The 27,786-nt window shown below is 44.6% G+C and overlaps 1 protein-coding gene across 2 annotated transcripts; it reads right to left on the bottom strand.

The window, feature by feature from the left end:
• Nucleotides 1-493: 493 nt before the first annotated feature.
• Nucleotides 494-27,786, bottom strand: LOC129823640 (opsin-5-like). 2 transcript variants are annotated; one of them, XM_055882506.1, is made up of 5 exons: nt 27,693-27,786; nt 10,893-11,055; nt 9,932-10,059; nt 6,975-7,309; nt 494-2,095 (listed from the first exon to the last, which is right to left on the bottom strand). In XM_055882506.1, exons 1-5 carry the CDS (start codon nt 27,784-27,786, stop codon nt 1,382-1,384), a joined length of 1,434 nt encoding a protein of 477 aa, XP_055738481.1. In that variant the 3' UTR covers nt 494-1,381. The 2 variants fall into 2 exon arrangements, with proteins under 2 accessions (XP_055738481.1, XP_055738482.1); XM_055882507.1 differs by lacking the exon at nt 27,693-27,786 and adding an exon at nt 13,408-14,036.

Below are 27,786 nucleotides of genomic sequence, written 5' to 3'. Positions count from 1 at the left end.
ATCTGACTACCACACGGCTGATGGGCTGCTGCGAAACACTGTTTTAATTGCCTGTTTTAAAAAGGATCAGGGACGAAGAAGAGATAAGCTCGACATTTTTTAAAGGCATTGATTCATGTTTTTTGTAAACCTTCCCATATCGTGATACTAACATTCTTATCAAGGCTGGAGCCTGTTAATCCCCTTCGCAAACAGGAGAAAATGTATCTCTGCATGTATGATTAATTAATAAATCAACGAATGCAAATGTTGATAAGCGTCTGTTTTCCACACAATAATTACATTATATCAGATTTATGGATGTTTAAATTAACTTTGTTCCAATTGACTCCCCATAATTCAATCTAATTAAGTACCAATATTTACTTTAACCAAGACTACAAAAGATCTTTGCTCATTAGTTTCTCATATAGGCAGTTGGTATTTAAATGAATGATTAAATCAACAGATTTCAATACAGCTACCCAGAGAGAGAAGGTGCATGGCAAAGTGCTACAGTGCTGTTAGTTCAGCTGTGGAAAACAGGAGGAAGATTTAATGGCTTGTAACATGATTGGAAGGAATCAACAGTTTGTAGATTTGGTCAAATCATTTTTTGAACCTTGCAACGGAGGACATTCATTGCCGATGACTGCCATGCATATTTTACACAGTTTTCACACACAAAACGGTTCACAATGTGTCAATACCACACAACACAAATCTGTTTTGTCTTGTTGTTTTTTTAACCCTTTCTTCTCTCTCACTCTCTGAATTTGACTATCTACAGTTGCTCAATTTATACTTGGTTATTTGCCTTGCTCGCTCTTTCTCCTCTCCCTGTTGCGCTTATCTACACAGTATACTGTAGTGCTTATTGTTAAGAGAATATCAGTATCTTCAGCTGTTTGATTATGACTTTGGTTGATTCTATCGCTGTCTCTCTCATCGAACTCCTTTATACATAAAATCAACAGTTTCATGTTGAGTTAAACCATGCTGTACTGAACCAACAAAACAATCCAGCACCTACTGTATATGTACCTGTATTAGACAACTGTAAACACTGGATGGAAAGGGGATTGTAGAGGAAGCGGACTGATGTCAAAGTGGGTTTCGCTTTCCATCGTCCATGTGTAAACTGTTTATTGACGTAAACAGTATTGTACCTTGGTTTCTGTCCCGATCCTTCCGAGGATGATGGGGTTCCATTTTGTTCCACCGTGTTCTCCTCCAGCCCACACGAATCCCTGAAGGACAACCTAGGTTTTTACTAAGCGCATTTCAACTAAGTCACTGTCTATCTTGACAGATAAATAAATAAAGTCATTTTAAATATCAACTGAAAAATATATATCAGAGATGTAAAAAATATAAAACCAGAGAATGGATATATCACATTCTATGGCCAGGCAAATTTAGCGTGTCCTGGCACCATCTCCAAGTTGATCTGTAGGTTGTCGATCTCCGAGGTCCTTTTGCTGCTCATGGTGGCTCGCAGGGACTTCTTGTGACAGGCCTCCTGTTTTTTATGCTTCTGCCTCTGCTTCCATGTTGGTTTCTGTGTCAGGGGCTGCAGCTTGGGCTGGGGCTCTGTTGAGAGCTGATCCTGAGGTGCGTTAGTGTTGATTGAGGAGCTGGGGGGGTTGGTGCCACCATGGCAATCTCTGGGGTAGTGTCTGAAGCACTCGAAGGCGTCGCTGCAATTCTCGCAGGTGCTGCTACAACCTCTGTACCCGGCGAGGGCTTGGTTGGCAGATGAGTTGGTGGAACAGGACTGGTCGTGTCCTGTTGGTCTGCGGAGCGACCGGAGGCTAACCTGGACCACAGAGCCAGAGCGGCACTTCCCCACAGCGCCTTGGGAGCAGGAGCACAGGCAGCCCTTCAGACAGGCCCTGTGAAAGCTCACCAGGTCCCGATACATCACCCTGCGGAAGTTGGGCCTGAGCAGCAGGTAGATGATGGGGTTGTATATGGTGGAGGACTTGGCAAACATTGCGAGTATGGCGAATGTCAACGGTGGGATGGTCTCCATGTGTCCAAACGCTGCCCACATCGACACCACGGCATACGGGCTCCACGCTGTGAAGAAACCGATACAGACAGCAACACTCAGCTGGAGGAGAAAAATAAACAATAGGACAGAAAAGGGGGGAAGGAAAGAGTGTGAGAGAGAGAGAGCAAATGTTATTTAACAGTTTAACAAGATCTATTGGCAGATGGCGTTTTAGTGCACTAGGCACTCCATTCATAACTGACTGACTCCCGAGGATTGAATGATTGAAATAGGCCATTGAGGTTCTTTTAACAACACTGTTAGAGCGAGGGACATTTGGGCCTATCTGACTGCCTCTGATTGGATGAAGAGAGTAAAAAGGTATAGGTGAAGCGTTCTCGTATGGATCATGAGCCAAACTTATAGCAGGGAAGACTGTGGCTGATGATGCCCACTAAGCTGCTGGTGCAGCAGGCCCCCGACTCCACATCCATCATAATGTATTCCTGTATAATTAGCCAAATCCCTCTGAGAACCTCCCATCACTAGGGGATTTATTGAGGTCACTTCCAATCTCAGGGAGAGACGGATGAAGAGAGAGAGATGGAGCTGAGCTTTAGAGAGTCACCTGTCTCTGAAGCGAGGCTTTTGATATAAAAAGATAAATATTTCACCCGTCGCTTCGTTCCTCTCAATTCGTTTAATTCTGACCCCCAGGCCCTCTCTTTTCAATATGGCGGATGACATTGGAATCACACCTCAGAGAAGAGTCCCCAACCAGAGTGGGTTTCCTGATAATAAGATTTGCATCAATCTCAGGCATGAGTGGGGGAGGGGGGACCATCACCCCTGGATTGGGGCTGGTAGCAGGGAGAGATGTGTGTGTTTGTTGCGTTGCGTTCACGCACATACTGTACTGTACATGACTGGGAGAGGATGAGTGCTTTAATAAAGCCCCTATACAGGAACAGTAATAAAGGAGAGCGAGTGAAAGAGAGAGACCGGAAGAGAGCAAAAGGGGAGGTCTACATAAAGCAAAGAAATGGAGACAGGTATTTACTAACCCTAATCTATTTCCTGCACTGATCTTGCCTGACGACTCAAACTGAATTCTTCTCGCTGGTCTATGTTCGCTATATACAGTACTTCAGTCTGAGACTGCCATCGTTGAAGCCATTTGTGGGGATGTCAAAATGACGGGTGTTGTACAAAACAAAGTCATCAGCGATTGGATCATCTCTAACCAATCAGAGTATCAAAGCCAATGACGATTTTTCAAAATGCCGTTTTACCTATGTGTGTTCTGGATCTGGCCCAACCCATAGGTTTCTGGGACCAGTCAATTTGTTTGCGTTCTAGAACTCGTCGGGGAAGTACTCAAATCCAGACTCATTGCGGAGAAGAAACTAATGTCCATGGGTGGGGCGTAGCGTTTGGCCGGAGCAAGGAGTTTGTGTAGCCAGGCAAGCTCTGAGCATCCTGTTCATGACATTAAACTATACAAACCCCCTATTATGTGAAGTGGCCTTAGTAGTGACTATACAATGCTCAATTGAATTTTGAATTAATGAATCATCCAATCAAATAAAGTACCAGTCAAAAGTTTGGACACACCTACTCATTCCAGGGTTTTTCTTAATTTTTATTAATTTCTACATTACATTGTTGAATAATATTGAAGACATCAAAACTATGAAATAACACATATGGAATCATGTAGTAACCAAAAAAGTGTTAAACAAATCAAAATATATTTTATATTTGAGTTTCTTCATAGGAACCACCCTTTTTGCCTTTGCACACTCTAGGCATTCTCTCAACCGGCCTTATGAGGTAGTCACCTGTAATTCATTTCAATGAACAGGTGTGCCTTGTCAAAAGTACATTTGACTCACCACCTGGATTCAGTCTTATGTAGCAAAATGTGAAATGGTGTTTTTTTTTTACATTGGATTAAAGTAGAGACTCAGAACTACGAAATGGTATATCATACACTGTATTTGAGGAACAATGGGAAAGTCGTTCTGCTTTGAAAGTTGATCAACTTGTAAACTCACTTTTGAGAATCGCCTTTGAATGTTTTGGTATCTAGTGAAGAGCTCTGCTTTGTTTACACCCATTCAGCATGGTTCACACCCTCTTAAGCTTTAGCACCACCCATCTCATTTCGCTCTCTGAGTGCACACTCTGGCCAATGATTTGTTTACCTCCTGATAACATGAAAACAGCCTAACCAGCTCTGCTGGCAACAATTTCATTACAATTTTTATACAGACGTTTACTGACACCGGCCATATTCAACGGGTGTTCTACACACATCACTTAACGTTAGCTAACGAGCCAGCCAACTAACGTTAGCTAGTTAAACAACAATGAACAAAGTGCCAACAGTGCCTAACATTAGGCTCTAACTAGAAAAGCAAACAGCTCTGCGAAACGAATAATAACGTCTGCTAGGGTGCCAGCTAACGTTAGCTAGCTAGCTAACAGTACATTTTATCTTAAGACATATAGCTAGCTAGCTAAACAATTAACCTAGCTAGGTAAACAACATTTAAGATCACCCGACACGTAACGTTCGCTAACGAGCCAGCCAGCTAACGTTAGCTAGTTAAACAACAATGAACAAAGTGCCAACAATGCCTAACATTAGGCTCTAACTAGAAAAGCAAACTGCTCTAGGAAACGAATTATAACATCCACTAGGGAGCCATATAACCTTAGCTAGCTATCTAACAGTACACTTTAGCTTAAGACATACAGCTAGCTAGCTAGGTAAACAATTTACCTAGCTAGAAAAACATTTAAAATCACACACGTCACGTAACGTTAGCTAACGAGCCAGCCAGCTAACGTTAGCTAGTTAAACAACAATGAACAAAGTGGTAACAATGCCACTGTCCTGGGAGCTAACCAACCAGGTCCAATGTTAGCCAGCTAACATTAGGCTCTAACTATAAAAGCAAACGACTCTGGGAAACAAATCATGTCAGCTAAGGAGCCAGCCAGCTAACATTAGCTATCTAGTTAACAGAACACTAGCTTGAAATTAAACCACTTTCTGTCAAAATTAGAAATGTGTAATATCTGAAAATGGAGCTAGCTAATGCTAGACTATCTTACCATCAACATGCATGATGGACGCGCCTCCCTGTCAGGAATGCCATACCACGGTTGCCCTTAGTTTGAAGATGTAATCTGGAGACAGGTGTTTTCTCCATCTCTTTATCTATCATACTCTAATTCCACTGATTTCAAAACTTGATCCTCCAGAAAATGGAGAGCAGCAACACTTATGCAGCTCCACTACAGAATAAAATAAATTTAAAGCCAAGTTCGACAGGATTACCAACACAGACTGACGAGCTCAAATAGACAGATGCCTTCAATATGGCAGACCAATCCGAACTTCTCTCTCGGCATGTCCAGCCCACTCATTATCTCAGCCAATCATGGCTAGTGGGAAGGTGAATATGTTTTTTCTGTGGCTTAATCAACAAGGCTTGTAATTGAACAATTATATTCGTATTGACAGATGGCATACAAGTTTGTTATTAAGGCACATGAAAGTTCACATGGTCCAGAAGGCATTTCTGCCAAAAAAATAAAAAATCTATAAAAATAAAATCAATTGAATTGAAACGGCTCTCCTGTGAAGTCGTGACTTGCGACATACGCCTAGTTTACTGAATCGGGTCAGATTTGTGGAATTTCTTTCCTTAATGAGTTTGAGCCAATCAATTGTGCTGTGACAAGGTAGGGTTGGTAAACAAAAGATGGCCCTATCTGGCAAAAGACTAAGTCCATATTATGGCAAGAACAGCTCAAATAAGCAAAGAGAAACTAAATCTGTCATTACTTTAAGACATGAAGGTCCGTCAATCCGGAAAATGTCAAGAACTTGAATGTTTCTTCAAGTGCAGTCGCAAAAACCATCAAGCGCTATGTTGAAACTGGCTCTCATGAGGACCACCACAGGAAAGTAAGATCCAGAGTTACCTCTGTTGCAGAGGATAAGTTCATTACAGTTACCAGCTTCAGAAATTGCAGCCCAAATAAATGCTTCAAATCGTTCAAGTAACAGACACATCTCAACATCAACTATTGAGAGGAGACTGCGTGAATCAGGCCTTCATCGTCGAATTGCTGCAAAGAAACCACTACTGAAGGACACCAATAATAAGAAGAGACTTGCTTGGGGCAAGAAACACAAGCAAATCACATTAGACTGGTGGAAATCCACATTTGTGAGACGCAGAGTAGGAGAACGGATGATCTCCGCATGTGTGGTTCCCACCATGGAGGTGTGATTATGTGGGGGTGCTTTCCTGGTGACACTGTCAGTGATTTATTTAGAATTCAAGGCATACTTAACCAGCATGGCTACCCCAGCATTCTGCAGCGATACGTCATCCCATCTGGTTTGTGAGTAGTGGGACTATCATTTGTTTTTCAACAGGACAATGACCCACCACCCCTCCAGGCTGTGTAAGGGCTATTTGACCAAGAAGGAGAGTGATGGAGTGCTGCATCAAATGACCTGGCCTCCACAAACACCGGATCTCAACCCAATTGAGATGGCTTGGGATGAGTCGGACCGCAGAGTGAAGGAAACGCAGCCAACAAGTGCTCAGCATATGTGGGAACTCCTTCAAGACTGTTGGAAAAGCATTCCAGGTGAAGCTGGTTGAGAGAATGCCAAGAGTGTGCAAAGCTGTCAGCAAGGCAAAGGGTGGCTACTTTGAAGAATATAAAATATATTTTGATTTGATTTGTTTATCACTTTTTTGGTTACTACATGATTCCATGTGTTATTTCATTGTTTTGATGTATTCACTGTTATCCTACAATATAGTATATATCAAGAAAAACCCTTGAATGAGTAGGTGTGTCCAGACTTTTGACTACTACTGTATGTATATATATATATTTTAAATCAACAGTTGTCAGAACATGCTTTACGGTACTGTACCCCTGTTAGACTCTGTTCAGTGCTCACCTTCACAATAACAGTCTGGATGTTGCTCATCTTGGCCGGCCGGGCCTCGTGATGTTCCATGGCCTTACGAGAGGCTCGAACCGTCATCAGAATGCCCGTGTAGGATACCGTGATGATGCAGCAGGGCACGATGTAGCACAAGATAAAGAGTGCCATTGTGTAGGAGCGGGCCACGGGGTGCAGGTTGGACAGGCGCCAGTCGATGCAGCAGGCTGTGCCATATGGCTCTGGACCATACTCACCCCAGTGGGCCAGAGGGGAGAAGGCGAACACCAGGGCCCAGACCCACGCACAGGCTATCAGCAGACGGCCATGCCCCGGGTTGAATCGGTTACCTGAATGGATGAGTGGAGAGATGGATGGGGGATGCATGGGGAGATGGATTCATGGGGAGATGGATAAGAAGATGGATGGATGGAGAGAAGGATGGATGGATGAATGGGGGGATGGATGGATGGATAGATGGAGAGATAGTCAGTTTAATAGGATAGCATGGTCATCATTAGAGATTCTGATAAGCACAGGTGGGGATTTCTAAAACTGAAAATGTCATAGGGGATTATTTTGGCAGGTTGTCACGCCCTGACCATAGAGAGCCTTTTTATTCTCTATTTTGGTTAGGTCGGAGTGTGACTAGGGTGGGTCATCTAGGTTGTTTTATTTCTATGGTGGCCTGGTATGGTTCCCAATCAGAGGCAGCTGTTTATCGTTGTCTCTGATTGGGGATAATATTTAGGCAGCCATTTCCCCACTGTGTTTTGTGGGATCTTGTTTTTGTGTTGTTGCCTGTGAGCACTCCAGAGCTTCACGTATCGTTTGCTGTTTTTTTTTATTGTTTTGTGCGTTTCACGAATAAAAGGATGTGGAACCCATATCACGCTGCGCCTTGGTCAGAATGTTATTTCGACGATCGTGACACAGGGTACACATTTTTCAGAACTGTTTTGAATGCTCCCAGAGTTATTTTCTCAATTTCCAGCCCTGGGTATGTTATGGCGCACATACAAAATACACTGCTCAAAAAAATAAAGGGAACACTTAAACAACACAATGTAACTCCAAGTCAATCACACTTCTGTGAAATCAAACTGTCCACTTAGGAAGCAACACTGATTGACAATAAATTTCACATGCTGTTGTGCAAATGGAATAGACAAAAGGTGGAAATTATAGGCAATTAGCAAGACACCCCCCAAAACAGGAGTGATTCTGCAGGTGGTGACCACAGACCACTTCTCAGTTCCTATGCTTCCTGGCTGATGTTTTTGTCACTTTTGAATGCTGGCGGTGCTCTCACTCTAGTGGTAGCATGAGACGGAGTCTACAACCCACACAAGTGGCTCAGGTAGTGCAGTTCATCCAGGATGGCACATCAATGCGAACTGTGGCAAAAAGGTTTGCTGTGTCTGTCAGCGTAGTGTCCAGAGCATGCAGGCGCTACCAGGAGACAGGCCAGTACATCAGGAGACGTGGAGGAGGCCGTAGGAGGGCAACAACCCAGCAGCAGGACCGCTACCTCCGCCTTTGTGCAAGGAGGAGCAGGAGGAGCACTGCCAGAGCCCTGCAAAATGACCTCCAGCAGGCCACAAATGTGCATGTGTCTGCTCAAACGGTCAGAAACAGACTCCATGGGGGTGTTATGAGGGCCCGACGTCCACAGGTGGGGGTTGTGCTTACAGCCCAACACCGTGCAGGACGTTTCGCATTTGCCAGAGAACACCAAGATTGGCAAATTCGCCACTGGCGCCCTGTGCTCTTCACAGATGAAAGCAGGTTCACACTGAGCACATGTGACAGACGTGACAGAGTCTGGAGACGCCGTGGAGAACGTTCTGCTGCCTGCAACATCCTCCAGCATGACCGGTTTGGCGATGGGTCAGTCATGGTGTGGGGTGGCATTTCTTTGTGGGGCCGCACAGCCCTCCATGTGCTCGCCAGAGGTAGCCTGACTGCCATTAGGTACCGAGATGAGATCCTCAGACCCCTTGTGAGACCATATGCTGACACATGCACATTTGTGGCCTGCTGGAGGTCATTTTGCTGGGCTCTGGCAGTGCACCTCCTTGCACAAAGGCGGAGGTAGCGGTCCTGCTGCTGGGTTGTTGCCCTCATACGGCCTCCTCCACGTCTCCTAATGTACTGGCCTGTCTCCTGGTAGCGCCTGCATGCTCTGGACACTACGCTGACAGACACAGCAAACCTTTTTGCCACAGTTCGCATTGATGTGGCATCCTGGATGAACTGCACTACCTGAGCCACTTGTGTGGGTTGTAGACTCCGTCTCATGCTACCACTAGAGTGAGAGCACCGCCAGCATTCAAAAGTGACCAAAACATCAGCCAGGAAGCATAGGAACTGAGAAGTGGTCTGTGGTCACCACCTGCAGAATCACTCCTGTTTTGGGGGGTGTCTTGGTAATTGCCTATAATTGCCACCTTTTGTCTATTCCATTTGCACAACAGCATGTGAAATTTATTGTCAATCAGTGTTGCTTCCAAAGTGGACAGTTTGATTTCACAGAAGTGTGATTGACTTGGAGTTACATTGTGTTGTTTAAGTGTTCCCTTTATTTTTTTGAGCAGTGTACATGGATAACTGATCCATGATGTACTAGACCACATTTAAAAAGAACAGCAATAAGAGAATAGACTAATAACTAATTTGTTTAAGTTGGTAGAGCGTGCCTCAGCTGGATGGCACAATTTTTGCCAACATCACAAGCCATACTAATTGAGTGTTGGTTAGTCAGTTGCAAGTGGACTTGTCAGCCATCAAAGCAGTGGCTGATGTTTGTTTGGTCACTGAGGATTTATCTACTTCTTTTGATTATCTAGTTCCTTTGAACTGTAGATTTTCGCCCCATCAATAAATCAACAGTCAACTACTTAGTGTCGACTTTTACTAATCCTCTGTCAATTCCATGGGCAAGACTAGGGCCAGGCTCTTTGATGACTTACCGTAGAGAGGATAACATACTTTCACAAAACACACCATGCTCAACAGGGTGAGAGTGGTCAGACTGCAGATCCCAAACAACACGCTGCAGAACGCGTAGATCAAACACACCGTTTTCCCAAACAGCCACCTGAGGGAGGGGGGGGGGACAGAAAGAAAGGGAACAAGAGAGAGAGCGAGAGCGGGAGGGTTCAGAAAGGCCGTAGAGGGAGAGAGAAAGAGAGAATTAGAGGGATAAATAGAGCGGGAGAGAGAAATACTGAAAGAAAGAGAGAGTGAGAACGCACTGACCATTCAATGTACAATATAAAGCAGGACCTGTCACCACACAACCAAACTAGAAAGGTAATTGAACCATGACAATTGGAGAGGATAGTTTTTAATCCAAACCCAACACGTTTACTAATCTGCATTTACACAGTGTGGTGGCATAAGGCCAACGTTAGACATCAATACCTTTAGTCAAAACACTACAGTTTCCTGCACTCTAAAAAAAGAAAAATCATTTTGGTTTTTACATTAACTTAATATACCTTTATTTACAGTAATGTACAGGCAATTGGCTGCCAGTAAGTTACTGTAACAAAACTACAGGATTTCTTTACAGTGTGTCTGTGAAGTATAGGAGCCAGTCACATGTGAAGTGAAGCATTTCCTCTCCTCTCCAATGGGCTGCTACTGTGGCTTGGGAAGTCTGTATGGGCTCTTTCATACTATCCTGCTGAACCGAACTGCACTGTGCTGGCCTGGAAATGTCCTTTTCACATGAGCCTTTCCAGGAAGATCCGGTGGATGAGTAACCAGGTCAGACAGCACAGTACAGCTTGGCTTGGCACTGTAAAATAGTATACAGTGCCAGACCTGGGTACTCCCTTATTTCACTATTCTTTGATGGTTTGTACAGTTCCTGTGGTAGATATTTGCTAGGCTTGGCTCTGTGGTGTAAACCTGGGTGTACAGTACTTGTGGTAGATGCTGGAGGTGATGGCCATGGGGTAGAGGGACAGAGTCAGACCCATGTCGCTGATGGCCAGGTTGATAATGAAAATCTCAGCTGGTTTGAGCAGGTGCTTCTTCTTGTAGGAGACATAGAGCAGTGTGCTGTTGCCAAACAGAGAGCACACACCTGCAGACCAGAGAGAGAGACAGAGACACCACTCAGTACTCTGCTGTGATAATTACCACAGAGACAGACACACCTCAGGACAACAACTGGAGGGGTATATAAATATGCAGAAATATTAACACTAGAACGGGCACGGCTGTACTGTCGAATGGCCGTGTTCTGTTGGGTATGTCCATTCTAGTAATTCTACGTCTATGCCTGTAATCAGCATAGTTAAAGAACATGTTTTAAATAAATTACGTCCCAATGGGGCTGTGTCCCAAAGGAATATTAAGGGCAGTGTTCAGAGTCAATGAATATGGTATATTATTTCCCCAGACCTTTCCTATCAATGGAGCGTAATTACACATTGATGTAACTAATGAACAAAGACACTCCATAAATCTACACTGAACAAAAATATAAATTCAACATGCAACAATTTCAAAGATGTTACTGTTCATATAAGGAAAATTGATTAGGCCCTAATCTATGGATTTCACATGACTGGGAATACAGATATGCATCTGTTGGTCACAGTTACCTTTAAAAAAAAAAAAAAAAGTAGTGGCGTGGATCAGAAAACTAGTCAGTATCTGGTGTGACCACCATTTGCCTCATGCAGCGCGACATCTCCTTTGCATATAATATATTTAACTCCTTGATCAGGCTGTTGATTGTGGCCTGTGGAATGTTGTCCCACTGCTCTTCAATGGCTGTGCCAAGTTGCTGGAAATTGTGTTTGTTGTCCATAGCTCATGCATGCCCATACCATAACCCCATGGGGCACTCTTTTACCCAATGTTGACAACAGCAAACCGCTCACCCACGCGACGCCAAACACGTTGTCTGCCATCTGCCCAGTACAGTTGACACTGGGATTCATCCGTAAAGAGCACACTTCTCCAACATGCCAGTGGCCATCGAAGGTGAGCATTTGCCCACTGAAATTGGTTACGATGCTGAACTGCAGTCAGGTCAAGACCCTGGTGTGGATGACGAGCACGCAGATGAGCTTCCCTGAGACGGTTTCTGACAGTTTGTGCAGAAATTATTCAGTTGGGCAAACCCACCCATCAGCTGTCCGGGTGGCATGTCTCAGACGATCACGCAGGTGAAGAAACCGGATGTGAGATTCCTGGGCTGGCGTGGTTTCATGTGATCTACGGTTATGAGGCTGGTTGGACGTACTGCCAAATTCTCAAAAACAACGTTGGAGGCGGCTTATGGTAGAGAAATTAACATTAAATTCTCTTGCAACAGCTCTGGTGGACATTCCTGCAGTCAGCATTCCAATTGCACGCTCCCTCAAAATTTGAGACATCTGTGGTGTTGTGTTGTGTGACAAAACACAATTTTAGAGTGGGCTTTTATGTCCCCAGCACAAGGTGCACCTGTGTAATGATCATGCTGTTTAATCAGCTTCTTGATATGCCAAATCTGTCAGGTGGATGGATTATGTTGGTAAAGGAGAAATGCTCACTAACAGGGATGTAAACAAATTTGTGCACAGAATTTGAGAGAATCTGTGCGTGTGGAATATTCTGGGATCTTTTATTTCAGCTCATGAAACAAGGGACCAACACCTTACATGTTGCGTTTATATTTTTGTTCAGTATAGAAGTACAAAGAAAGTTATAAAATATTGCGTTGTTTAGGAGTGCAAGGGCGAATTTAGTTATTGTACACGCGCACTTTACAGAGCGTGTGTCCCAAACGGAAATATGCGAATACATGCTAGAACACGCCAATAGGCTCTTGCTAGCTCGTGCTTGGCTTTGCTCACCTCCTTTATTGTTCTGCCCAATAGGATTACTTTTCTCCCACTGGAAATGACAAGCTGTGGTCTATTTTGGGTTAGTTATAAAAATATTTTTTCCCCGTGTCACAGTACACCACAAGACGCCTCCTCCACCCAGGGTTGCCAGGTTTAACTAAAATTTCAAAGACAATGCCCACTCAAAACCAGCCCAAAATGCCTGAAATTAGGCCACTTTTTTTCTCTAGCAAGAGAGTAATTGCCACATTTATACAATAAACCCTTTTTCCATAATGTTATCGAGTCAATTAAAACTTCTTAAGAATCGGTGTCCTGCTATCGGGACAACTTCCGGTGAAACTGGAGGACGGGCAATTCAAATAAATAATCATAAATATTATGGTACTGGTGTATGGCAGGGGTCGGGAACCTTTTTGACTAAGAGAGCCATGAAAGCAAAACATTTGGAAATGTATTTCAGTGAGAGCCATATAATATATTTTAAAAGTGAATTCAACTAAATGTCAGTATAATAAGCTTCTGAATTTGTCGAAGTGCCGCTTTACATTCGACCGTTTCATCGATGTAATTTTGTCATTGCAAATTAGACACACCGCAGAACCTGCTCTCTCCACAAAGGCGAATTCTTCGGTCCATTCGTCCTGAAATGTACGATACTCGTCATCTTTTTTTCTTTTCGCCATCTTCTTCGTCGAAGGGTTAGCTTTGAGCTAATGACCGAGCAGACTGATTCAAAAGGAGGCGTTTACCTGTTTAACCTAGCAACGGACAACGTAGGCCAGTATCATTTAATTAAAATATTGGACAATTGCTCCTGCCGCCCTGAACAGGACATGAGCAGTGAAAAATCGATGGATGGATTAAAACAAGGGAGAATAGGCCTCCCGGGTGGCGCAGTGGTCCTGGGTGGCGTCCGGGTTATTGGGGGTTTGGCCGGTAGGGATATCCTTGTCTCATCGCGCTCCAGCGACTCAGGTGGTGGGCCGGGCGCAGTGCGCGCTAACCGAGGGGGGCGGGTGCACGGTGTTTCCTCCGACACATTGGTGCGGCTGGCTTCCGGGTTGGAGGCGCGCTGTGTTAAGAAGCAGTGCGGCTTGGTTGGGTTGTGCTTCGGAGGACGCATGGCTTTCGACCTTCGTCTCTCCCGAGCCCGTACGGGAGTTGTAGCGATGAGACAAGATAGTAATTACTAGCGATTGGATACCACGAAAATTGGGGTGAAAAGGGGAGAAAAAAATAAAACAAATTTTAAAAAAAGTGAGAATATTTTGTTTTATCTGTGAGCCAGATACAACCATCAAAAGAGCCACACCTGGCTCGGGAGCCATAGGTTCCCGACCCCTGGTGTATGGTAACATTTAGGTACATATAAGTATCTTATATCGGCTAAAAACTTAAATTATTGTTAATCTAACTGCACTGTCCAATTCACAGTAGCCATTACAGTGAAAAATGCCATGTGATTGTTTGAGGACGGCGCCCCACATCAAAATATTTTTCCACCAGCACAGGTTTCATACATTCACATATAACGATTAAATATTCACTTACTTTTTGAAAATCTTCCTCTGATATGTCATCCAAAGGGTCCCAGCTATAGCATGTAGTGTTGTTTTGTTAGATAAAATCCTTCTGTATATCCCAAAAAGTATGTTTAGTGGGCGCCATCGATTTGAGTAATCCACTCGTTTAACTTGCAGAGAAAGGAATCTGAAAATCTACCTCTAAACTTTGTTTCAACAAGTCAAAATACGTTTCTATTTCATCCTCAGATGTCCTAAAATATAATCAAACTATAACATTTATTTCAGAAAGAAGTATGTTCAATAGGAAGCCGATTTTAGCAGGTGCGTAATATCTTCAGGTGCGTAATGTATTTTATTCGTTTTTGAAGTTACAAGCCTGAAACCTTGAACATAGATTGCTGACACCCTGTGGAAGCCATAGTAATTGCATCCAGGGAGCTAATTTCCAATATGACCTTTCTCTTGCATTTCTAAGAGGATTGTCTCTCTCAACAAAAGAAATTCAGGTTGGTTTGTCTTTTTTCTCCTACCACATCTATTGTGTTATATTCTCCTACATTATCTTAACATTTCCACAAACTTCAAAGTGTTTTCTTTCCAATGGTACCAATTATATGCATATCCTGACTTCAGAGCCTGAGCTACAAGCAGTTTACTTTGGGCACATCATCCAGGCAGGAAGAGGAGTAAAAAGGGGTCTAGCCCTAAAATTAAGAAGGAATATCCTAGTAACTTGTTACGACGTTAGAAGCAAAATTCAGTTGTCATCAAAATAACTATTATTGTAAGCTAGGACATGACATAATAAAGGAATTTGAATATGTCTCAAGATTAAAGATAATTTGCCCTTAAACTCGTCAGATCAATTTCCATCAATGGCTGTCAATTTAACTCATTTGACTCCTATGGTTAAGCAATAAGGCACCAGGGGGTATGGTATATGGCTAATATACTACGGCAGAGGGCTGTTCTTAAGCATGACCCAAAGTGGAATGCCTGGATACAACCATATACCACAAACCCCAGGGGTGTCTTATTGCTATTATAAACTGGTTACCAATGTAATTAAAACAGCAAAAATATGTTTTTTGTCATACCCCTGGTAAAGAGTCTGAAACTTTCAGCCAAATCGGCATTCAGGGCTCGAACCCAGTTTATAATTAAGCAATAAGGCATTGCTTCGTGCATAAGAACAGCCCTTAGCCGTGCTATATTGGCCATATATCACAAACCCCCGAGCTGCCTCATTGGTATTATAAACAGGTTACCAACGTAATTACAGGAGTAGCAAAAATAAATATTTTGTCATACCAGCTGTCAGCCAATCAGCATTCAGGGCTCGAACCACCCAGTTTATATTTGTACATAAATCTCTTTTGCGCATCTGCATAACTACAGATCAATCCGACAGGAGAGTGTGAGTGATGAAAGTTGGACAGATGTTCTCGAAATTTCCTGAACAAGAAATACTTGTACCAAAAAAGCAAAAAAACAAGAAAAATATTTTCTGGCAATTATTATTAAATCAAATTGTATTTGTCACATGCCCCGAATACAACAGGTGTAGACCTTACAGTGAAATGCTTACTTATAAGCCCTTAACCAACAATGCAGTTCTAAGAAAATACAAAAAAGTAAGAGATGAGAATAGCAAATAAGAGCAGAAGTAAATAACAATTGCGGCGCTATATACAAGGGGTACCGGTACAGAGTCAATGTGCGGGGCACCGGTGTCGAGGTAATTGCATAGATAATAACAGATATTAGCAGCATCGTAAAGGAGGGGAGCAATGCAAACTGTCTGGGTAGCCATCTGATTAGCTGTTCAGGAGTTTATTGGCTTGGTAGTAGAAGCTGTTTAGAAGCCTCTTAGACCTAGACTTGGTGCTCCGGTACCGCTTGTCGTGCGGTAGCAGAGAGAACAGTCTATGACTAGGGTGGCTGGAGTCTTTGACAATTTTTAGGGCCTTCCTCTGACACCACCTGTTATAGAGGTCCTGGATGGCAGAAAGCTTGGCCCGGTGATGTACTAGGCCGTACGCACTACCCTTTGTAGTGCCTTGCAATCGGAGGCCGAGCAGTTGCCCAACCAGGCAGTGATGAAACCCGTCAGGATGCTCTTGATGGTGCAGCTGTAAAACCTTTTGAGGATCTGAGGACCCATGCCAAATCTTTTCAGTCTCCAGAGGGGGAATAGGTTTTGTCGTGCCCTCTTCACAACTGTCTTGGTGTGCTTGGACCATGTTAGTTTGTTGGTGATGTGGACACCAAGGAACTTGAAGCTCTCAACCTGCTCCACTACAGCCCTGTCGATGAGAATGGGGGCGTGTTCGGTCCTCCTTTCCTGTAGTGCACAATCCTCTCCTATGTGCCAGCTATTAAGACTACAACCCGTTATAAATGGCATATTTGACAGATTGACATGTCATTTTAATAAGCATATACTACTGACTAAAATCTGGGTTTATGATTGTAATTCAACTTTGCCATGGATTGCTTAGCAAGATGCAGGTAGCCTATAGCCCCTGATAGGCTTACATCTCATTTCCGATGGGCTACAGTAGACTAGGCAAGATGTAAACTGAACGATTTAGCAGCTTGCTTAGTTCAAATTGACAGACTAATTGATTCAACATGAATAGCAAGGCGATTTCGAGGTAAGAAGTGCTTGTGTTTCCCAATAGCCTGCTGGAATAGACTACTGAGGATGTGGTCGTAATTTCAAACATATTAATAATGTGTATATGAACTGAATATGCTTGTCAACAACAGCCAGTGTTTATTTTATTTACCTGTAGCCTAATCTGACTGCCTGTTACCGTAAATTGTATGCGTACTAACAATAGAATGGCAATTGCTATAGAGTTTTGATAACTTCCAATTTAATTAACTAAACATGACCATTAATAATGGCATAATAACACAAGGCTACAACAACAATAAGCTGTTATTGGCTATTTATTACATCTGTTTACCAGATCCCGGTAGGCTACACAAGAGGCACAAATTAATGTGCGATGACTTTCAACATATTTATTGTATCAAATGGTAGCCTACAATGGCATATACATTAATAGGCTACTTGATGGCCAACAGATGCAAATGTATCATTATCCACATCTAAGTTTCATTGAGGACTTTTCCCCATAACAGAAGCACACGAGGGAGTTCCATAACTTACATTTGAAATTTCCACTCACGCAGCCCCCGTGACCCAAGAACAGAGCATCCCTAAAACACATCAGTTCTAGCTGTTAATATGTTTTATGGGAAAAAGGTTTGAAAAAAGGTGTCTATATAATGAGAATCTAAATAGCCTACCTACAACTGGTAAACAGTTGTCACAACGTGCGCGCGTGCTGCTCTGTCTCCTCTCACTCTCATGACTCAGCCAGTAGTGGACTAAGCTTTTTGCACACACAGGCCCTCCCCAGCCCCCCACTCACTCACTCAGCACAGGGGCTCCGCCAGGGATTTTGGGCCCCATGAAAAGATATCACATTGGGCCGCACCACCACAGGCCACACCAACCCTGCACAATTGCTGTAACCACACACCTCCAGAACCCAATCGACCCATTCAAAGCTTTAAATAACTCTATCGTTGCAGGCTTACAACTCTCTTGTAGTCCAATATTTACTGTACGATATATACTGACAGTGAGCTGTGAAAATATAACTCTGTGCAGACATGGATGCAACATTCTGCGTACAGTGGAATTCACTGTTTGATGCAAGACTGATATCCTCTATAAGAAATGTGCTAAAGGCTGTCGTTTACAGTCTAAATGTCATTTTAATGGTCAAATTCTTGAATGGAAAATTGTCTTAACATTAATGAATAACTTAAAATCAAAACTTAAATATACATTGACCTCTTCAATTAAAATAAATTAACATTATCATCTATAGAATGATATAAAAAACAAAATAATAAAATCAGCAGCAGATTTTTGAACTATGTTTACATAACAACTAGAAAATAAGCAGCTGTGAAAGTGGAAATGAAAACAACATGGAAATGAAAAGGCCTGATGGTGGCACTAGAGGAAAGGTCAAGTGGTCACCAAGTCAATAGGTTTTTTCCACTTGGGGTCTTGATTGTGCACAACAAATTCTATGGCAATCCAGCCATTACTTTGCGATAAATGTTGTTCTCAGTCTATTCTCAGTCTTGTTCTCGGCCTGTGGGCATCATGTGTGTTGTGATCCAATATCCATAGCCATGTCATTTAACAGTTGTCACTGGCCCTTGCTCAGCCTTACTCACCAAGAGCCCAGCGCTGAGCCTTCTTGCTAGCAAAGTCACTGATCAAGTCTTTGAAGTCCAGCTTTCTAGTTAACTGACTTTCAGTGGACGGCATGGCAAGACTGCAAAGCCTGTCCTGGGACATAGTGGACCTCAAATAGTTTTTTATCCGTTTTAGCTTACTGAAAGCGCTCTCGCCACCAGCAACAGTCACAGGCAGTGTGCAAAATATACGTAAAGCAATACACACTTCACCAAAAATGCTTTGCAGCTGCATCTTACAAATTGCATTCTGGAGGGGGGACAAGAGGGGACAAGTTAGGGGGGAAGTAGCAGCATATACAGTGTTCATGTGTCTTACTTCATTTTGAACCTCAGGTGTAAGATCTCTGGAATACTTCATGATCAGTGGATGGCACACAGAAGAGACTTTCTCATCACTATTCTGCCCAACTTTCAGAACAGCAGAAAATTCTTCCAAAATGTTTGCAGTGGTGTGGAACCTAATGTCCAAGTCACTTGTTAGCAGTAAAACAAAACACTGTTCCACTACAGCGTTGCTGCACTGTCCTGAGCTGTCTGTTGAGAGGTCTCATCATGGAATCTCTTCCTTTTCATCTGGCGGTTGTGTTCCTTGCTAAATTGAGGTGCAACATCCATTTGCGTAACAATCAGTGTTGCCTCAGAAAGGACGGACTCCCATCCATCTCTAAGAGCCTGCATCTCTTCCTTTAAGGCTCTGATATTGGCTGCCTCTGTGTCAAGTGAGATTTTTCCTGACTGGAGAACCACATTCCTGTCCTCAATGCATTGCACTACCTGCAATTATGCCAACTGACATGTCATTCAACACAATGCTGCTCACCTCCTTCTTCAGTTGGGAGCTGAAGGTGCATCTGTTGGGCCTGGCACCAGGCAGGGGCAGGGACAACTGATTTAGTATTAATAGCTTGCTAAAAGTTTGCCCGCATTGATTAAATGTTGGCCAAAAGAGGAACGAAATGTAAACACTCAGAATTTTCTGTGAAGATAATATCAAGTAACTAATATTAGGAGAGCAAAAGTAGCCTATTTCACTATGGACTAAGCTAACAGGTTCATTTCCACCACTCACGGACCACACCCACCTTCCTTTGTGAAAAATTGGATGACATACTGTCGCCCTTCCTTTTCTCTCTCCTGTCTTTCTTTTCTTTCTTTTCGTTTTTGGAAGCCATATTTTCCTTTAGGAAGCTGAGACATGATGCTCCACCGGCACTCCTCACTCTCAATTCACTGCTAGTAGTGATAGGTCATTCACGAACAAGTCGGCTCTAAGAGCTATCTATTTATAATCTATTTATAGAAATATTTTAAAAATGAAGATATGAATAATCAAAAGATTTAAATGAATAGAATTAACTAATTCAAAAAAAGAAAAAAGAAATAAAATAATTTAGGCCTAAATGCTCAAACGCACACACATTCGTTCTGACTGTCTGCTCAGAATAACAGCCTCACCTGTTGTTCCTGTCAATCAGACACGTAGTGTCAACCAATGAACCAAAGATACGTGAGGGAGGGCCGAGCCATCTCACTCACAGTCACACACTTAGCAGCCGAGGAGAGAGAGGAAGGACAGCTGTGAAAACAACAGCTGGAAAATGAGTCGGAAGCACAGTAGCATTTGGATGCATTTTAATAATGTAGACGATGTTAGAGCACAGTGTAGAATTTGCCAAAACAAAATCTCATATAAAGCCGGTTCTATGCCCAACTTATACCGGCATATGCGAACTGTGCACCCAATTGTGAAGCTAGCTGTAGCTGAGCTTCGAGAAACTAGCGGGCCTGCTAGTGATAGTGGTGGAGCCAGCACCTCCACACGTAGAGATGTATCCACTCTGTCAAGTAGGCCTACTCCGCGACCCATAGCAACACAGTCTTCTATGGACCAGTTTATGCCAAGTATATGTCTGTAGCATAACAAGGCCAAAATTGATATTGCATTGGCTAAAATGATTTCTACCGATTTCCATCCATTTTCGATCATGGAGGACAGAGGTTTTAGAAATTATAGCAATAGTCTAAATCCAATGTACACAATTCCAAGCAGAAAAACCCTTTCAAAATCACTTATTCCACAACTGTACAAGAGCACAAAGGCTTCAGTGCGGGAAAAAGTCCATAAAGCGACTGCAGTTTGCCTTACCAATGACTGCTGGACATTATTTATTTATTTATTTTATTTCACCTTTATTTAACCAGGTAGGCCAGTTGAGAACAAGTTCTCATTTACAACTGCGACCCGGCCAAGATAAAGCATAGCAGTGCGACAAGAACAACAGCACAGAGTTACACATAAACAAACGTTCAGTCAATAACACAATAGAAAAGAAAAATAGAAAGATCTATGTACAGTGTGTGCAAATGTAGAAGAGTAGAGAGGTAGGCAATAAATAGTCCATAGAGGCGTAGAGTGATAATACTGGAGTGATATATGTGCAGATGAGCAGATGAGGATGTGCAAGTAGAGATACTGAGGTGCAAAAGAGCAAGAGGGTAAGTAATAATTGTCACGTTCCTGACCTATTTCTGTTAGTTTGTTGTATGTGTTAGTTGGTCAGGACGTGAGTTTGGGTGGGCATTCTATGTTTTCTGTTTCTATGTTGGTTTATGGGTTGCCTGGTATGGCTCTTAATTAGAGGCAGGTGTTTGGCGTTCCTCTAATTAAGAGTCATATTTAGGTAGGTTGTTTCACAGTGTTCGGTGTGGGTGGTTGTCTCCTGTGTCTGTGTTTGTCGCACCATACGGGACTGTTCGGTTTGTTTAGTTTATCGTCATTTTTATGTGTAGGCTATTTTCCCTGTTCGTGCGTTCTTAGTGTTTATGTGAGTTCGTCGTCTAGGTCTGTCTACACCGTTTGTTATTTTGTTTAGTCAAGTGTATTTCGTTTTCGTGTTTTCGTGTTTTCGTTAATAAATAATGTCTTCAAACTCCGCTGCATTTTGGTTCAATCCCTGCTCCTCCTCTTCTGATGAAGAGGAAGAGGAAAACCGTTACAGAACCACCCACCGATCCAGAACCAAGCGGCGTGAGTTCGAGCAGGATGATACACAGGACTACTGGACTTGGGAGGATGAGATGGATGGTAAAGGACACTGGGCTCACATTGGGGAATATCGCCGCGCTCGTGAGGAGATGGAGGCAGCGAGAGCCCAAGAGCGGTGGTATGAGGAGGCAGCAAGGAGACGTGGCTGGAAGTCCGAGATGAGACCCCAAAAATTTCTTGGGGGAGGGCTAAGAGGTAGTGGGCCGAGGGCAGGTAGGAGACCTGCGCCCACTTCCCAGGCTTACCGTGGAGAGCGGGAGTACGGGCAGGCGCCGTGTTACGCAGTAGAGCGCACGGTGTCTCCTGTACGAGTGCATAGCCCAGTGCGGGTTATTCCACCTCCCCGCACTGGTAGGGCTAGATTGGGCATTGAGCCAGGTGTCATGAGGCCGGCTCAACGCGTCTGGTCTCCAGTGCGTCTCCTCGGGCCGGCTTACATGGCACCAGCCTTACGCATGGTGTCCCCGGTTCGCCTACATAGCCCGGTGCGGGTTATTCCACCTCCCCGCACTGGTCGGGCGACGGGGAGCATTCAACCAGGTAAGGTTGGGCAGGCTCGGTGCTCAAGGGAGCCAGTACGCCTGCACGGTCCGGTATTTCCGGCACTACCTCCCCGCCCCAGCCCAGTACCACCAGTGCCTACACTACGCACCAGGCTTCCAGTGCGTTTTCAGAGCCCTGTGCCTCCTCCACGCACTCTCCCTATGGTGCGTGTCTCCAGCCTAGTGCCTCCAGTTCCGGCACCGCGCACTAAGACACATGTGCGTCTCCTAAGTCCTGTGCACACTGTTGTTTCTCCCCGCACTCGTCCTGAGGTGCGTGCCCTCAGTCCGGTACCACGCACCAGGCATATAGTGCGCTTCGAGAGGTCAGTGTGCCCTGTCCCTGCTCCCCGCACTAGGCTTGAAGTGCGTGTCCTCAGTCAGGTGCCTCCAGTTCCGGCACCACGCACCAAGCCTACAGTGCGTCTCAGCCGGCCAGAGTCTGCCGTCTGCCCAACGGCGCATGAACTGCCTGTCTGCCATGAGCCTGCAAAGCTGCCCGTCTGCCATGAGCCTACAAAGCCTTCCGCCAGACAGGAGCAGCCAGAGCCTTCCGCCAGACAGGAGCAGGCTGAGCCATCCGTCTCCGCAGCGCCATCTGAGCCATCCGTCTCCCCAGCGCCGTCTGAGCCATCCGTCTCCCCAGCGCCGTCTGAGCCATCCGTCTCCCCAGCGCCGTCTGAGCCATCCGTCTGTCCCGAGCCATTAGAGCCGCTCGTCTGTCCCGAGCCGTCAGAGCCAATAGTCAGTCAGGAGCCGCTAGAGCCAGTCGTCAGTCAGGATCTGCCAGAGCCGCCAACCAGACAGGATCTGCCAGAGCCGCCAACCAGACAGGATCTGCCAGAGCCGCCAACCAGACAGGATCTGCCAGAGCCGCCAACCAGACAGGATCTGCCAGAGCCGTCAGCCAGCCATGAGCGTCCAGAGCCGTCAGCCAGCCATGAGCGTCCAGAGCCGTCAGCGAGCCATGAGCGTCCAGAGCCGTCAGCGAGCCATGAGCGTCCAGAGCCGTCAGCCAGCCATGAGCGTCCAGAGCCGTCAGCCAGCCATGAGCGTCCAGAGCTGTCAGCCAGCCATGAGCGTCCAGAGCCGTCATCCAGCCATGAGCGTCCAGAGCCGTCAGCCAGTCATGAGCTGTCCCTCAGCCCAGAGCGGCTATTTATTCAGAACTGCCCCTCAGTCCAGAGCTGTCTCTCTGTCCGGAGCTGCCTTTCAGTCCGGAGTTGCCCCTCTATCCTGAGCTACCTTTCTATCCTGAGTTACCTCTCTATCCTGAGCTATCCCTCTGTCCTGAGCTATCCCTCTGTCCTGAGCTATCCCTCTGTCCCGGTGCTGCCCCTGGTGTCGATGTTACCAAAAGGATTTAGTGGGGGTAAGATGAGGGTGGTCATTCATAGGGGGAAATGGAAGCTGGGATTGACTATGGTGGGGTGGGGACCTCGCCCGGAGCCTGAGCCACCACCGTGGTCAGATGCCCACCCAGACCCTCCCCTAGACTTTGTGCTGGTGCGCCCGGAGTTCGCACCTTATGGGGGGGGTTATGTCACGTTCCTGACCTATTTCTGTTAGTTTGTTGTATGTGTTAGTTGGTCAGGACGTGAGTTTGGGTGGGCATTCTATGTTTTCTGTTTCTATGTTGGTTTATGGGTTGCCTGGTATGGCTCTTAATTAGAGGCAGGTGTTTGGCGTTCCTCTAATTAAGAGTCATATTTAGGTAGGTTGTTTCACAGTGTTCGGTGTGGGTGGTTGTCTCCTGTGTCTGTGTTTGTCGCACCATACGGGACTGTTCGGTTAGTTTAGTTTATCGTTATTTTTATGTGTAGGCTATTTTCCCTGTTCGTGCGTTCTTAGTGTTTATGTGAGTTCGTCGTCCAGGTCTGTCTACACCGTTTGTTGTTTTGTTTAGTCAAGTGTATTTCGTTTTCGTGTTTTCGTGTTTTCGTTAATAAATAATGTCTTCAAACTCCGCTGCATTTTGGTTCAATCCCTGCTCCTCCTCTTCTGATGAAGAGGAAGAGGAAAACCGTTACAATAATATGGGGATGAGGTAGTCGGGTGTGCTATTTACAGATTGGCTGTGTAAAGGTACAGTGATCGGTAAGCTGCTCTGACAGCTGATGCTTAAAGTTAGAGAGGGAGATATAAGACTCCAGCTTCAGAGATTTTTGCAATTAGTTGCAGTCATTGGCAGCAGAGAACTGGAAGGAAAGGAGGCCAAAGGGGCTTTGGTGATAAAACGGACGGCACTGTCATAGACTACATCCAGTTTGCTGAGTAGAGTGTTGGGGGCTATTTTGTAAATTACATCGGCGAAGTCAAGGATCGGTAGGATAGTTAGTTTTACGAGGGTATGTTTGGTGGCATGAGTGAAGGAGGCTTTGTTGCAAAAAAGGAAGCCGATTCTAGATTTAATTTTGGATTGGAGATGCTTATTGTGAGTCTGGAAGGAGAGGTTACAGTCTAACCAGACACCTAGGTATTTGTAGTTATCCACATATTCTAGGTCAGAACCGTCCAGAGTAGTGATGTTAGTCGGGTGGGAGGGTGTGGGCAGCAATCGGTTGAAGAGCATGCACTTAGTTTTACTAGCATTTAAAAGCAGTTGGAGGCAGCGGAAGCAGTGTGGCGTTGGAGGCAGCGGAAGCAGTGTGGCGCTTCAACTAGTGGCGTTGAAGCTCATTTGGAGGTTTCTTAGCACAGTGTCCAAAGAAGGGCCAGATGTATACAGAATGCTGTCTTCTGCGTAGAGGTGGATCAGACAATCACCAGCAGCAAGAGCAACATCATTGATGAATACAGAGAAAAGAGTCACCCGAGAATTTAACCCTGTGGCTCCCCCATAGAGACTGCCAGAGGTCCAGACAGCAGGCCCTCCGATTTGACACACTGAACTCTATCTGAGAAGTAGTTGGTGAACCAGGCGAGGCAGTCATTTGAGAAGCCAAGGCTAATGAGTCTGCCGATAAGAATGCGGTGATTGACAGAATCGAAAGCTTTGGCCAGGTTGATGTAGACGGCTGCACAGTACTGTATTTTATCGATGGTGGTTGTGATATACCTTGAGCGTGGCTGAGGTGCACCCATGACCAGCTCGGAAACCAGATTGCATAGTGGAGAAGGTACAGTGGGATTCGAAATGGTCGTGTATCAAGGGTAACCACTTCTTACATGTCGGTTACATGTCACTTCATTTAAGATTTTTCGATGTCTAGCTGTCTTCTGGACTGCTTTGAGTTCAGCGACAGACACACCTAAGAGAACTTGGCAGAGGAACTGTTGAGAGTGGCCAGAGAATGGCAAGTAGATGGACAAGTGGTCTGTTGTGTTAGCGACAATGCAGCTAACATAACCAAAGCCATGAACATTTTCAGAATTTCCATCATCCATGTCTTGCCCACACAATCAACCTGGTTGTAAGAGATGCTCTGAAAGTGATGAAGCCCACTGTGGACAAAGTGAAAGCAGCTGTGGAATACTTCCACAGGAGCACAGTAGGTGCTAAAAAACTAACGTCTACACAACGCCAGGTGGGGATGCCTGAGCTGAGGCCTAAACAAGACCGCACTTTAAGGGGAAATTCGACATTTTATATGTTGAAGCGGTTTCTTTAGTCAAAGGATGCCATCATCTCTACCCTGGCCATTGTCAATGCACCTGTTGATGCTCTGACCCAATAGGAATGGGAGGTGGTGGAGGAGGTGTGCAGAGTGCTGGATCCCTTTGAGCAGGTCATCGTGGAGATCAGTGGAGAGAGGTACCGTAAGCAGTTATTACTACATCATTATTTATTATTATTTAATCCAGTATTATATATGTATATGAGCAGTAGATAAGAATGTAGTATCAGTAAACAAAACATGAACCTGAACTAATAAGTTACTGTTCTCTCTTTTCAGCTATGTGACAGCCTCAAAAATGATACTGTGTAAGGGTCTGCAGCTCATCACAGCCAGCCGCCAGAGAAAAGCATATGTAACCACAGGACGTGACAGAGTTGATGTACACACTATGTTCATCAATTGACAGAAAGTTCCACAGAATGGAATATAATCACGTGCTGCACTTGATTGATGAGACTCTTCAAAGAATAACCTCAGCAGCAGGGAGGGACAGCCCCAACAGTCAGCTGGCTCAGGCACCAGGGCAACAAGAAGAAGAGGGAGGGACAGCCCCAGCAGTCAGCTGGCTCAGGCACTAGGGCAACAGGAAGAAGAGGGATCAGATGGAGCAGAAGCACCAGCATTAGTGCCACAAACGTCTTCTGTTTGGATGCTGTTTGACGAGAGAGCAACTGGGGATGCAGCACGAAGGAATCCCTCAGCAGATGTCATAATGGCGGTCCAATCCTATTTGGAGGAGCCCCTCCTCCAAAGATCTGCAGATCCTCTGAGCTGGTGGAAGAACAAGGCCTCTGTCTACCCACGGCTTACTAAAGTCATGAGAGGGAGACTGCATAGTGGCCACGTCCGTTCCCTCTAAGAGGGTCTTCTCGAAAACGAGAGGCTCTCTGGATGTTAACTTTTTACCAAAAACAAGAAAATAAAAATTAACCTTTGGTTTTATTTGTACATTGCAAATAAAATATTCTATTAATGATGATAGGTTAATAATTTAATGTTGAACATTTTTTACCTAATGTTCTAATAATTTTTTAGGGGCCCTGTCAGTCACAGGCCCTTAGAATTGTCTTAACTTTTCCACCCCATACGGCACCCCTGACTCAGCAACAGCTTGCCTCAGTGCCTGATAGTCAGCAGCAGGTCACAGTGAAATCGATTTTTGTTTTTTAAAAGAGAAATGTCACGGCTGACGGTGTTAGAAGTAGCCCAAAAAAAACAACCAGCGACCAATACATTTTCATCCGTGACATCGTTTTCAAAGTTGCTCGATATGGTTAGAAAGTGATGGACATGGCAACCCTGCCTACTGCTAGATACTGATACTGACAACCTAGCCTACTCCTGCTAGATACTGATACTGGCAACCCTGCCTACTCCTGCTAGATACTGATACTGCACAACTTAAACACTTTCCACCCAATCCCCTCTTCCCCAAAACATGTGTAAATATTATTCTGTAAATTGTGCCTTCCTGTATTAGATGTATGCTAACATGTTTATTCTGTTCTACTGAGCCATTTACTTTATGTTTGTGTTCTTATCTTTTATTGTTTCTTCTTGTTGCATTGTAGAAAAGGAACCTGCAAATCAGCATTTCGTTGGACGGTGTATACCATGTGTATCCTCTACATTCGACTAATAAAACTTGAAACAGACACACACATGAGAACACACACACACTCCCAGGTTAAGTCCCAGTGTGTAGTCTGGCATCATGCCGAGAACTGACTGATAGAGTTGGTCATCATGTTACAGTTCAGCAACATGCTTCATCCGCTCCTCTCTGCCTACATTCACATGTGGCTGACTGGGGGTGTAAGTGAATCCTTTTTGAAGAGAGAGCTCACTTACCAAACACAGCATACACTATGGCTACAGTTATGTCCGCCGCCACAGGTATGTTTGAATGGAATGCAATGTCCTCAATGTTGGCAATCGCCCTCAT

This window comes from Salvelinus fontinalis, chromosome 26 (genome assembly GCF_029448725.1).
Source record: "Salvelinus fontinalis isolate EN_2023a chromosome 26, ASM2944872v1, whole genome shotgun sequence".
Classification (NCBI taxonomy): domain Eukaryota; kingdom Metazoa; phylum Chordata; class Actinopteri; order Salmoniformes; family Salmonidae; genus Salvelinus; species Salvelinus fontinalis.
This window is presented reverse-complemented; position numbering and strand designations above follow the sequence as displayed.